This window comes from Camelus bactrianus, chromosome 12 (genome assembly GCF_048773025.1).
Source record: "Camelus bactrianus isolate YW-2024 breed Bactrian camel chromosome 12, ASM4877302v1, whole genome shotgun sequence".
In the NCBI taxonomy this organism is placed as follows: domain Eukaryota; kingdom Metazoa; phylum Chordata; class Mammalia; order Artiodactyla; family Camelidae; genus Camelus; species Camelus bactrianus.
This window is the reverse complement of record NC_133550.1, coordinates 50,502,787-50,515,631: the sequence shown is the minus strand read 5'-3', so window position 1 is coordinate 50,515,631 and position 12,845 is coordinate 50,502,787. Positions and strand designations below refer to the sequence as shown.

General features: G+C 34.1%; 1 protein-coding gene across 2 annotated transcripts in view; it reads right to left on the bottom strand.

The window, feature by feature from the left end:
- Positions 1 to 7,454: 7,454 nt before the first annotated feature.
- The window catches only part of PAWR (pro-apoptotic WT1 regulator), a 96,083-nt gene continuing 90,692 nt past the window's right edge, over positions 7,455 to 12,845 (bottom strand). For both annotated transcript variants that reach the window (XM_074375354.1, XM_074375355.1), the window contains exon 7: positions 7,455 to 12,254. In XM_074375354.1, coding sequence (XP_074231455.1) covers positions 12,168 to 12,254 — 87 coding nt within the window. In that variant the 3' untranslated portion in view covers positions 7,455 to 12,167. The remainder of the gene's footprint in view (positions 12,255 to 12,845) is intronic.

Genomic DNA, 12,845 nt, shown 5'->3' with positions numbered 1-12,845 from the left:
GAAATCATGTTCTAAAGAGGCAAGGACAAAATGTAAGTTAATTTCCACTCTCCCTCCATTCAAATAATTTTTATAATTTCCTATATCTTACGGTTTTATAGTATTTTGTTATCTCTAACCTTTCTCTAAACAGACTGGTGTTGCAGACTAATCTTTTAGTGGTCAGACACCTCCATTTTCAGGGACTAGTAAGATATCTGATTCTGTTTGCATCACCATGTGATCTCAAGGTAAACAAGACACTCCTTTTGGTCTCATTTCCCCATAGATGCAGAGATACTCAGTTTTTTAAAGTTAGGAAGATGTCATAAACCTGAGACCAAATAAGAGAAACTTCTCAAGTATCTGGGGGAGGGGAAATAACTCTTACTAATTTATTTTTAAGAGTTTTAAAAAATCTAAGTATAAAAGGGTAAATGATTAAGTTTATAAGTGAATGAAGGGTAAATCCTAAAAACTGGATCTAATTCCCCCACATATGTCCCTCCCAAAAGAAGTACATGTTTAGGCAAGAATCATAGGAAAAGGATAAAGTGTCCTGACCACTCAATTATGGAAAAAAAAAAAAGTAAATTGTTGATGATTTCACCATAGGGGGAGTGTTTCTCAAGTAACTAGATACCAGAAGCTTGTAAAGTACACTGTACTTAGTTCCACCTCAATTGCAGAGCTCAGAAGGAAAGAAAAACACACGGAGAAGCAGTTCTATGTAACCACGGGTGATTTGGGTAATTTTATGAGCTATAGGAATACAGATCCATATTTGGTATAATGCCTTTTTGGTATAATTATAAAATTAAGCATGGAAGTGGTGGATAATCATAAATGCTTCAGATGATCAGAATGTACTGGAAAATGTGGAGTCCTGACTCCCACCGAGAAGTTACTAGCATTTGCCATTAAAGACACGATTTGGGGGCAAAAATAAAATTCATGTAACAAATTAAATTAATGGAAATATGAATTTATGCTCTAAATCTCCCAATTTCTCAAGATTAAGGGAATAAATCTGTCTTTTCTAAACATTAGAGCTACCAGCATGATTTGTATAACACAAATTATAGCCCATGACACATTATTAAGGCTACTATCTGTCAAATGATAAGTGAATTTCAATTCTCATCTTTTGAAAAGGTCCAAAGGACATTCTGAGAAACAACCAATCCTCAGCCCTGTGCCAACACTTTTATTTGGCAACAGAGAATAAAAAATGATGTAGGCTAGGTTTGTCTTTTCATTCACTGCAATGTCCCTAGTACCTAGAAGAGAGCCTAGCACAAAATAGTAAACAGGAATTATTTGTGAACCAATACAAGATCCAAGAATTCTAGGCTACAACTGTTTCCCACATTCTGGAAAAAAAGGCCCTTCTTCTTGGATGGAGATATTGGCAGAAGAAAGGTTTTGCCAGTATTATTAGGTGGTCCCCTAGGTGACGGCTGCCAGCAACTGGGCTTTATTCTAGGCACTGCAGGGACTCTTGGTGGCTTAATCAGTAACAGGGCAACTTCATAACCTGCCTCTAGCCCTCATCCAACATTCCTCCTCCTCCTCCTCACCGGGAATGCCTCATAACCAGCTGTGAAACCTTCTTTGTCTGGTCCTTCTGCATGGACCCTCATCCAGGTGTGACTAGAGGTAGAAGTGTCTAGTCTCTATTAAAACCCCTACTGTAAGTTTGGGCCAAATTATTATTTTTTTTCATGGATGTATTGGGGATTGAACCCAGGGTCGTGCGCATGCTAACTAAGCATGCACTCTACCACTGAGCTATACCCTCCCCCCTAGTTTGGGCCAAGTTTTAATGGGGGAGGGGAAACAATTTGGGCACCACCTTTTTTATTATGAATTTAGCTTAATTAACATAAGCTCTTTGATGTCTTTTAACAATCCAATTCAATGATTATACATTTTTACATCAGTTATCTTCTCCATTCTAACCTGAACACCACTTTTATGTGATTTAACTACTAAAAAAAATTTGACTTTTATAATCAATCTCCTGAGCTTCTCAATAGGCGTGAAGAGATTTAAATTTTTTAAAAATCAAGATATCTGAGGGGGAGGGGATAGCTCAAATTGTAGATTGCATGCTTAGCATGCCTGAGGTCCTGGGTTCAATCCCCAGTATCTCCTCTGAAAATAAATAAATGAATAAACCTAAGTACCCCCCTCAGAAAAAAAAAAAGATATCTGAGATCTGCCTACCATTTGCACAGCAAATGAGCAAAAGAATGAGACATGGCAAATAAACAAGCAGCTTTTTATCATCTAAAATTTTCCAGTAAAAATACGAGTTGGAAAATGTTTCAAGGTCCTTACAGCTTTTAGTTAAGAAGAGCACTATAAATGCTGAGTTTTATATCTGATAATTTTGGTGGTTATCAAGGCTCTAATTTTCTACAAAGAAAGGTAGCTCTTATTTTCCAGGTCTTGAAAAGGAAATGTACAAGATGAGACTAGAACACCTCACGCCAGAAAACAAGGAAGCTACCCATGACCAAAAGATCACAGGAGCCTACTTGGAAGGGTACCCACTGGCCAAATATGAGACAATCTGGACACGAAAAGTAATGACTGCAAGGGATTAAAACACTGTAACCATCTAAAACAAACAGATGACTTACCTTTTTGGAGGTTGCTGGGGCTCTGGCCCATTACTGTAAAAGTGGAAAATAAAGGGAGAGAATGTGATTTTTATCTTTCTTACATTTTAGGGAAATCAAGTCAAGTGATGAAGAAAAGTTTCTCTTTAAAGAATTCTAACTACTAATGTAAACAGAATGATAGAATTTGAAAATTATCACTCTGCAGTATCTAATGATATAATAATTAGATCTGGGTAATGATTATCAGTAATGATAATTACTGATCTGGGCAGTAATTATCAAAATTTGCTAAGACCATTACATAAAAGGTTGATGTAGAATTTTTAAATAAAGTATAATAGCATCTGAATCTGTTAATCTTCCTTAACATCATTTAAAGTGAGGCAACCAGACATTACGTACCTTCGGATGTGATTCAATAGAAGTACACACCACCTACATATAAATTATTGTCCCATAGGTATATGCATCGAATCCAGTAAAGTGTCTATATCTAGTGAACAATTTACAGAAAAAAGGAGGGTAAAGAGACAAATCAAACAGTATCTTAAAAACAGAATCTGTCAAATCCAGAATGTGGGAAATTCCACAGAGTAAATGATCTGATTTCTTCAATTTGAAAAAATGGCATAAAATTTGGGGGTGTAATTTATAGATTAAAAAAGACTTCACAGGGAAATACACACAAGATCTTATGGTAGCTCACAGACAAAAAAATGTGACAATGAATATATATACATTCATGTATGACTGAAAAATTGTGCTCTACACTGGAATTTGACACAGCATTGTAAAATGATTATAAATCAATAAAAAATTTAAAAAAAGAGTTAAGAGACATAGTAACCAAATACAATGTATGACTCTCATTTGGATCTCTATCTGAATAAACAGTTTTTTGAGATATCTGGGGGAAACCTGAACACAAAGTATCATACGCCGCGGCAGCCGTGAAAATGGGTTTCTCCACTCTCCTACTGTGGGGTGAGTAACTGACTCACAGTTTCAGCTGCTGTGATCTGAATCCACCATGATGTTCAGCTGAGGTCTGCTTCCTACAGTCTGCTCCTGGCCAGCAAAGGAGCATAGCAGGAATACAAAGGCAAGCCCATTCCTGTTGGATCAGGCCGATTCTGATGAACGGGCACCTTTGGCATGAGGATGTTTTACAGACTTGCTAAAACTTTCTTAAAACTGCACTGTGGATTAAGACTTCCTGCTCAACCATCCTCCTTCCCTCTCTTCTTCATATCAATCGGACCTATATTGAGGCTTCCCAACAGCCCCATTTTTCCTCACAGGTGTTTCCCCCAGTAAATCTCCCTCTTGCAGACCTGCCAGGAGAACCCAAACTGAACATCTGATATTAAGAAACTGGCATTAGATTTGTTGGGTATGGTAATATTGTGGTTGTTTTTTAAGGCTTTATCTCTTAGAGAGAAATATTCAAATATTTACAGGTGAAATGAGAGGACCATTGAAATGTAACTAAAATACTGCAGCAAAAAAAAAAAAGAGGAGAAAATAAGATTGGCAAAATATGGGTAATTTCTCTACTTTTGTGTATATCTGAAAAAGTCTGTATGAAGATGTGAAAAATACCTGACCAGTAATCCTCAAAACTGTCACAGTATTCAAAAATAAGGAAAGTCTAAGAAATTGTCACAACTCAGAGGGGTGTAAGGAGACATGACAACTAAATGTAATGCGGTATCTTAGGGTAGGTCCTGGAACAGAGAAAGGACATCAGGGACAATGGGAGGATATCTGAACCAAGTATGAACTTCTAAATAATTCAAGTATCAGTGTTGTTTCATTAATTGTCACAAATGCCCCAAACTACTTAAGACATTAATCCGGGGAAACTGGGTGTGGGGTATTCGAGTACTTTCTGTACTGTCTTCCCAATGATTCTGTAATCCAAAACTGCTCCAAAGCTTTAAAATTCATTGTATAAGGAAAAAAAATGATCCCCGATAGATAAGCATAGACTTTAATTTTTTTCTTTACTCATTGGGATGCAATTCTGTGGATTTCTCCTCACTGCTCAATTAGCTAGAAAATGCTATTGATTTTCTGGGTCCACAGAGAGTAAACTTTGAAAATTCAATCTCCCCATTGTCCCTACAGTGTCCATACATGCAAAAAAAAAGAAAACCCAGAAAACAAAAACAGAAACAAAACTGTAACTCTGATGAAACATACATTTGTTCCATTCAAGTTTTAAAATGTAACAAAAAATGCATTTCTGTTACCAAAAACTTCAGGCAATTAGAGAGATCGACCTTAACACAGAAAAACAAAGATTTCATTCCACAGTCTCTTGGACTTAAGAATCCATTTGAGTTCCAGAGATAATACTCAACTAATGGGGTTATGTCAAGCTGCCAATATCCATGCTGAGGCTTTTCCTGATACAATCTTTTGCAATGTAAGCAACAAAGAAAAGACCACTTATTTTCTTTTTCACAAGTTCATGTTATATTACTTATACAGTGTCCAAAGACAAAAGAAAGACCAACATTTTTGCTTAAAAATAAAAATGCGTAATGCAAATTCGCAAGCTTTGACTTGCATTAAAATCATTCAAAGGGCTTGTTAAAACACAGATTTTTGAGCCTCACCTCATTTTGTTGCTGAGTGGAGCCAAAAAAATCGTATTTCTAAACAGGTTTCTTAGTGAAACCAATGATACTAGTGTGGGGACCACACTTTGAGAACTACTGGGAAAATACTTAATAGAACAATGATTATGTCATAAAAGTATGTCACAGCATAAGGCACAAAGCATTGTTTTGTGACCTTGGGCAAATAAATCTTCCAATCTGTACCTTGCCCTTTTAAGGTATCAAATAAAAACAATATTTAAAGCACTTAACATGATGCCTGGCACATATGGCTACTGAATTACTAATTACTGAATGTTTTTATGCTATACCAAATTAGGGTTAAAGTTATGTTCAAATTGTTAACTGAATTGCTATGCTTTGCTGAACCTCTTAAGTTACATTGATCTCAAAAGAGTTACAAGAAACAAGAGGCACTTTCAGGCCCCTTAGGATCATTAATCAGCATTCTTTAGTGTTCATTATTCATCCCATTATAATTTTCACTGATTCACTGATTTACTTTAAAAAATAAAGAATACAGTTAATATGAAATTACTGGCATAATGTTACTTTAAATTAGTGATGTTGTTTACTGTCCTGAACCATCCATATATGAAACTTTCAAACTGCTATGGAAGGCTAATCATTTTCCAACTTTTCTTAACACTGTATCAAATGAATGTATTCTTACCAAAAGGGTTTTGCAGGTTCTTCAGGATGGGATTTCCTGTCTTTGACTGAAAGCTTTGTTTATACTTTTGCACTCCGAGAATAATAAAAGGAATCAGCTATCTTTCTATTATTTTTCTTAAAAATTTGCTTCCATAAAGCTAAAATGTCCACTGGTGACATCATCTACCTTTGTTTAACCACAGTAAATATAGTTCATGTTTCAAAGGAATGCAAGAATTTCCCTGAATGAAAGCCTGTAACATAAAATAAAGGTTGTAAATTTCATGTTCCATAGTATATCTAAACCAGAGTAGCAGTTGATCATATATGGATTAAGACTATATACTGAATAATTCTACAAACTTCAATGTGAAAAAGATACATAGCAGTCAAAATTCCTATTGTTTTCCTTTCACATGCATAAAGTCAAAGTCCAATCTACCTGTTCTAACTGCCTCATATTAATTTTTTTTTCATATTGCTGAACTGACACCAAGTAGCTTTCTCCTTTATTAAAAGCATCTTTAGTCAGTAAGAGCAGTTTTTTGAAAGTGAGAGTAGAATTATGAGTTTGGTCCAGAAGTAAGAGGGCAGTTTTGCTTTCTAGCTTCCTTTTTAACCTTAAATGGCTAGACCTTACTAAAAATAAAATGGATGGATTGTAAAGGGTATTATAACCAGTCCTATCTCTTTAACATGAAGGTCCAATAGTACATAGTTCTTTCCAAGAAGCTGATCAGGAATAAAATGTAACCTTTTGCAGAGGTGAAAAAAAAACTGGAGGCATGAGATTAAAAAAATTATATGACTAGTTTATAGATACTCATAGGATTGTGTGCATGCAGAGTGAATCTAGAAGAAAAAAATAGAGATTTGATGAAGTCTAAGATAAAGAGCTCCAGTTCCAGTTAAGACTAGACCTTGCAAATTTTTTTCAATAAACTTGCTAATGGAGTATGTTCTTACATAAGGACTTGAGACATTATCTAAATAGTCTGACTGAAAGATGCTTGTTCACTTGTTAGACATGTATGACATCACTGAGAAGATCAGAGTCCCAGAAGTAAAGACTGATTAGCTTGTGCAGGTGTATGAAGAATGACACATTAGGCAAAAGGTTATGTAAACCATTTACTAAAAAAAACACAGATTGGATTTTTACATTCCCAGACCTCTACTTATCTTTTCAAGTAGGACCTAAAATTCTCTGACCACCATCAGATTTAGTGGATGACAGATCCAGTTTTGAATTAAGAAATTATTCGTGTAGTTTTAAAACACAAAACCAAAGCTTTCACCTCAGGTTGAACATGTATACACTTCCTCAAGAAGCCCCACTACTTATGTATTAAGATCTTATCAATACTATATTTTTGTTTGTTAAAACATTATTCCTTCTAAAATAATATATTAAAGATTTTAAAGTACTGTATACTGTTTCAGTAAGAGGTACATAAGTTAATTTGAATATTAGCACTGTCCTATAACTTCGAAAGTAAAAACTCATGGTCAGGGTTTTACCAACAGCACAGGAAGGAAAAAAATAATTAACCAGTGTTAAAAATTAAATGAAAATTTACTTTTTTATTGAGTATTTTTATTTTACATGCAAAGCATATTAAAAGTGAATCCATATCAAGTTGACTACCCCAGTGAAAGCCTACACAATGGGGATTATGAAAGCTGTCTACACAATACTAATGTGATCAATAAATTATCCAGATTTTTCTCTACAAATATTTGGATTACCTGAATTAGCTGATTTTTTAAACAAAACAGTCAATTTCAGTTTTCATATGGTCTTTGCTGGTAGCAGCCACCATCTGATACTTAAATTTAGAAGAAAAGCATAATAATAAAAACCCTGAATAGCACAGTCAGATCTTCCAAGAAACAAGTTCACACAAAAAAAGTAATATACATCTATTAGGTATCCAGAGGCAGAAACAAAACAAAACAGGCACACAAAAACATCCATCAAGTGATCATCACTAACATTCTATTATTACCAAAGTGACTGCCAATATGTGAACTGTTCATTAGACTTAAACATCTAAAAACAAACCAGTAATCAATAATGTATACAGAAAAACTAACTTAAAATCACTTTTGAACACCATCAACAGTTTGGTACAGCTGACATACGTTGAATTCTTTTTACTTCATTACTGTGACAAATTCCTTTAAAATGTTCTTTTCATAATACATAATTACCTAAAGGAAACACGGTAAGATGCTTCCCAATATGCATCCAGTCTTTCATCCACCATTCAGTAAACACTGCAGCAAATTAAATAGTACCTATTAATCAGACCTAAAATACAATGGCTGGATAACTAATACAGAAAATACTTTTGAATGAACTATTCAGAGTAGACTGGCTAATGCTGCTGAAGACAGCACTGACACACACTACACACACTGTACACTGACAGATGGAAGGGCTGATCCATGGACATTTTTTAAAACTTCTGTAATATCTATAATTGTATGACCAGTTACTTGCTGAAAGAATAAGTATGAAAGTTTAACATAACCCCCTCAGCCATATTTCTCTCACATACTCACACATAATTGTTTTGGGGGTGGGGGAAGTATGGGGAGACAACTTTAGTGTGCTGTTAGATTCTAGCTAAGTAAAATTAAAAAAAAAATGTGGGCTGAGGTTTTCTTGGGCAATGGTTTGAGTCTTTATACTGGGAAGGAAACAACCAACTTTGATATATTAAAGAGAAAACTTGACAGCATGGTGGAGAGTGCCTTTGTATATGCACCTGACGAGTAAAATGTTTGCTATTGGTACCATATTTTCAGCTTACTGAAACAACAACAACAAAGTGTCACTAGTCCTAAGGTAAGTCATACAAATTATAATCCTAATCAATAGGGTGTCCTTTATTTATGAGAGCACAGTTCCAATGCAAAAAAGTCAAGTTTACTGTTACAAGTTAGGAATGGTTCAGACAGAATGAGACAATGTTTATCACTGACTTTAACATGTTATTTTAATGCTAGTTCCTTCTCATTTAATATATTTCCCCCAATGAAAAGCTAGTGTGTTTGGTTTTTTATATTACAAGATGAAAATATATGCATGAATCTTAGAACAGGTTATTGACAACATCAAGAACAGGTATTAAGTAAGTGCCAACACTGCATGGAACTTACTAGGCACTGAGTCAAGATAAAAAACTACAAAAAAAGATGAAATATGACAACCAATGTACATATGAATATTGTCTGGGACATCAGATTAATTATCAAACCCAAGGTTCTTCCTATTTTATCTTCTGGTGTTTGAACATATGAACATGTTATTACATTGACTTGCATTATTTTCAACAACGTATTATTAATGGACTCAAAAACCTGCATTTTAATTTCTAATTATAAAAATCCAGATTAATCCAGAAAACATAAACCACATGTAATTGAGGTAGGTTTTTCACCTTAAGAATACAATGCTTCATGTAACTGCCCCGATAATTTTCTATGTATTAAACTACTTGAGCAAGTATGACAGAGCTAATCTACTATATTTAGTAAATTCCTTTAGAAATATACACTCTAATGCCTTCTTCTTCCTCTCTAAAGGTAACTGTAGTGCAATAAAACTAATAATTCTAGAAAGATGAAATAGAGATTATTTCTTCAGTAATATCCAAGTTAATGCATATCAGAAATCAAGGAGGCAAGTCACATTCATTTTAAAGATAAAAACTTATTGTTTTGAAAATAACATCATAAACACATTAGAACTCTGGATATTTGGATATGCTTTATTATGCCACAAATTCCCAGGAAATATAAGAAATATTATTTCTGAATGGGACTAATAATTTCACAAATACTAGTACTTTACTGACAATAGCCCAAGTTTTTTAAGGTAGTGTACATGTACTTAAGTAACCTTTTTAAAATTTCAATGCTTTTTATAAATTTTAAAGGGAAATTGTAGCAGATCCTACTTTATTTTTCAATATTCGGTGTAAAAAATCATTAAGTGATACAAATATACATTTTAAGCATGGGAGAGAGGACTGCACGTGAACTACTTTGCCTCAATTGTCGGGCTTCTCTATTTGCACTAGGTACTGTTATGTATAAGGTCACTGTTGGAAATGTTCCTGATAAACTGAAATAGAGGAAAAACTTTAAAAGAGCTCAGTCTTTAAAAGCCTTAATAGCTGGTATAATTTTAAACGGGGAATTGAAATAGTCCTTTAGTTACAAATGGATTAAACAGAAAATTCAAAATACTTCTTTTATTGAAAAATCAGTATACTAATATATTTTAAGGTTGGATACTAACAGCATTTTCACAACATCCAAACTGTGGTTGGGAAGCTAGGCAATACCAGTACTTCTGCCACACAATTAAGGGTAAATTATCCAAGGGAAATGAGGACCACACAGCCAAAGGCGCTGCCTGAGCCTGGAACACCACTGCAACACCTGGGCAACAAATCACTGTTACCATGCTGGGACTATTCTCCAAAAAAGGTGTCCTAATGCAGTAATTCCACAACTATATCGAGCTTGGTAATTTAACATTGAACTTTTTGGTAAATACATATATTGACATATGTGAACTTCTCCAGAGACCAAGTTAATTATTAAATAAACCAAGAGGTTAAAAAGTGCTGGTAGCTAAAACTATGTTAATTCCAAGGTCTCCAACAGAAGATATAGGAAGAAAGTGGCAAGGGTAGCTGTTTCCCAATCTAGGTTATGACCAAAATCTTCAGATGCAGAGTTTAAAAATTCTATCCAAGGTCTCAATCTAAACCAATCTAGAAGCTATAACCTGATAATTCTTAAACAACCCAAGTGATTCTGATGATCAGCCAAGGTTGAAACTTCTGAAGCGGGGTGGGCAGGTGCAGGGGCACGGGACGGGACACCTAGGTTATTGCAGAGAGTATTAAAATTCAGCATTTACTCTGTGCTTTTTCTGTCTTACCTTCCCTATCTTTCTAATAAAACAAATAATGAAGGGGCTTAGCAAGTAAAAGAAAGAGTCAGAAGGGGACCCAAAATGGATTTTACTATGTTCAAGACATTTACATACATTAATTGGATAAAAGGGCATTAGTACACTATCAAGGCTGACATTTCTTAATGTATTTTAAAGGAGAGGGCTTTCTTACTCAACATGAAAATGTAATACAAAACAACTCTAAACACTAATGATATCTAATAGAAGAGAAAATCTGTATAATTCTTCAAAATAATTCTGTTTTTAAAAAATCCAATGTTAGGAAGAAAATCCCTTAAATTTGAGGTAGGGGCATAATTCTCCACATGAGAACAACTGTATTACAGTGTTACTCTCCAAGTTAGAAATTAAGCAAAGTATTTCAGTATGATTTCTGTTTATGTAATGTATTGTTAATGTAAGTATAAATGTTTTGTGTGGATAAATAGTTTCCTTTTGGTTTTAATGCATATGATAATTTAAAATGTGGATTTTTTTCTTATATGCTGAAATTGTACACTCTCTAGGCTTCATGAATAAAACACCTTTTAAAATACCCCATGTTCACTTATAAACCTTGGAATAATAAAAAGAGTACCTACATAAGAAATTTTACTTTAGAAGTACAACTGTATGTCTTTTAGAAGTCAAAGTGACTTAAATTTTTTTCAGTACTTGAAAACAAAATACTACATTTTAATTTACGATAGCACAATTCAAGTATTCTCTTAAATTTTATATTTAGCCAACTAGTACATGATATTAAGTGACATTTTATAGTAGTTTTCCTTTTTAAAGATGACTGTTATACAAAATAGCTTGACTCTATATTCCTCTAAATTGCTTAGAATAAGTTGAAAGAACAGACTGTAGACAAAGACCTTTATGAATAAAAGGTTGCACATATCAGTAATAAGGCATTTGCAGGTAACTCCCCAAAAAGTACTTGAATTTATGTAAACAAAGACTATGTATATTCTCTTAGGGAGAAAATGCATTCCCATAGATGAAATATATTCAAATGGTTGTGACTTTAAACTATGTATTACTTGAATACCACACAAAACCAAAAGAGGCATAAACCTACAAGTTTAATAACTAAAAGTGGTTACTTCTTTGTGAAATAAATGGTTGATTTTTTTTGAAACTGATAATGAAAAAGAAATATTTTGAAAATAAACATCCACTGTTTTCTAGAAATAAATATACATACTTGCATAGGAATATTGTCCTAGTGTTAACCATAACATTCGATCAGTAGTTTTAAAATATTTTTTTCCACACTGAGCCTTGAATCTTCTACCTTGTTAGCTGCCCAACAACTTTCAAAAGAGTTTTATTCTCCTGCTTTAGTTGTTCATTTTCATCTTCTATGTCATCTAGGTCCTTAAGGAAACAAAAAGGAAAACAATACGTGAGTTTTTAAAATACTTAAAAATATTCTGAAAGTGATAAAAAAAAACTTCAAAATACACATTTAAAGATAATTCTTATAAGTAATTCATTTGGAAACAAGGGCTACCTCTGAAAAAAGCTCTGGATAGAATATGCCCCACCCAAAGGCAGCATCCACTACTCGACTCCTCATTGGTATCACGGTATTACAGGCCAGCTCTCGCCAGATCTCTCAGTTTTTAAAGAGAAGCCAGAAATCAGAATTAATTGTGAATCTTCCAATTTTTAATCATTATAAATAACTTAAATTTTTAGTTAAAAACAAATCCCTCCTTCCTCATATTGAGGGCTAAACAAAATACATAAGTAGCCAGTATGAGGTCTAGGGCCTTAGATCTCAACTTTGTGTCAAATTAGGCATCAGAAAGATCCAGGTGCAAGTTCTGGATGTACTCCTACTACCTGGTGTGATCTGTGTACGTGTTGGGGGATAAGAACCCGGGAGGGGAGAGAACTGAGGCCCACAGAAAAGGAGATCTAGGGCTTATAGAGTTCATCTGGTTCAGTTTATGTTAGGCTTCT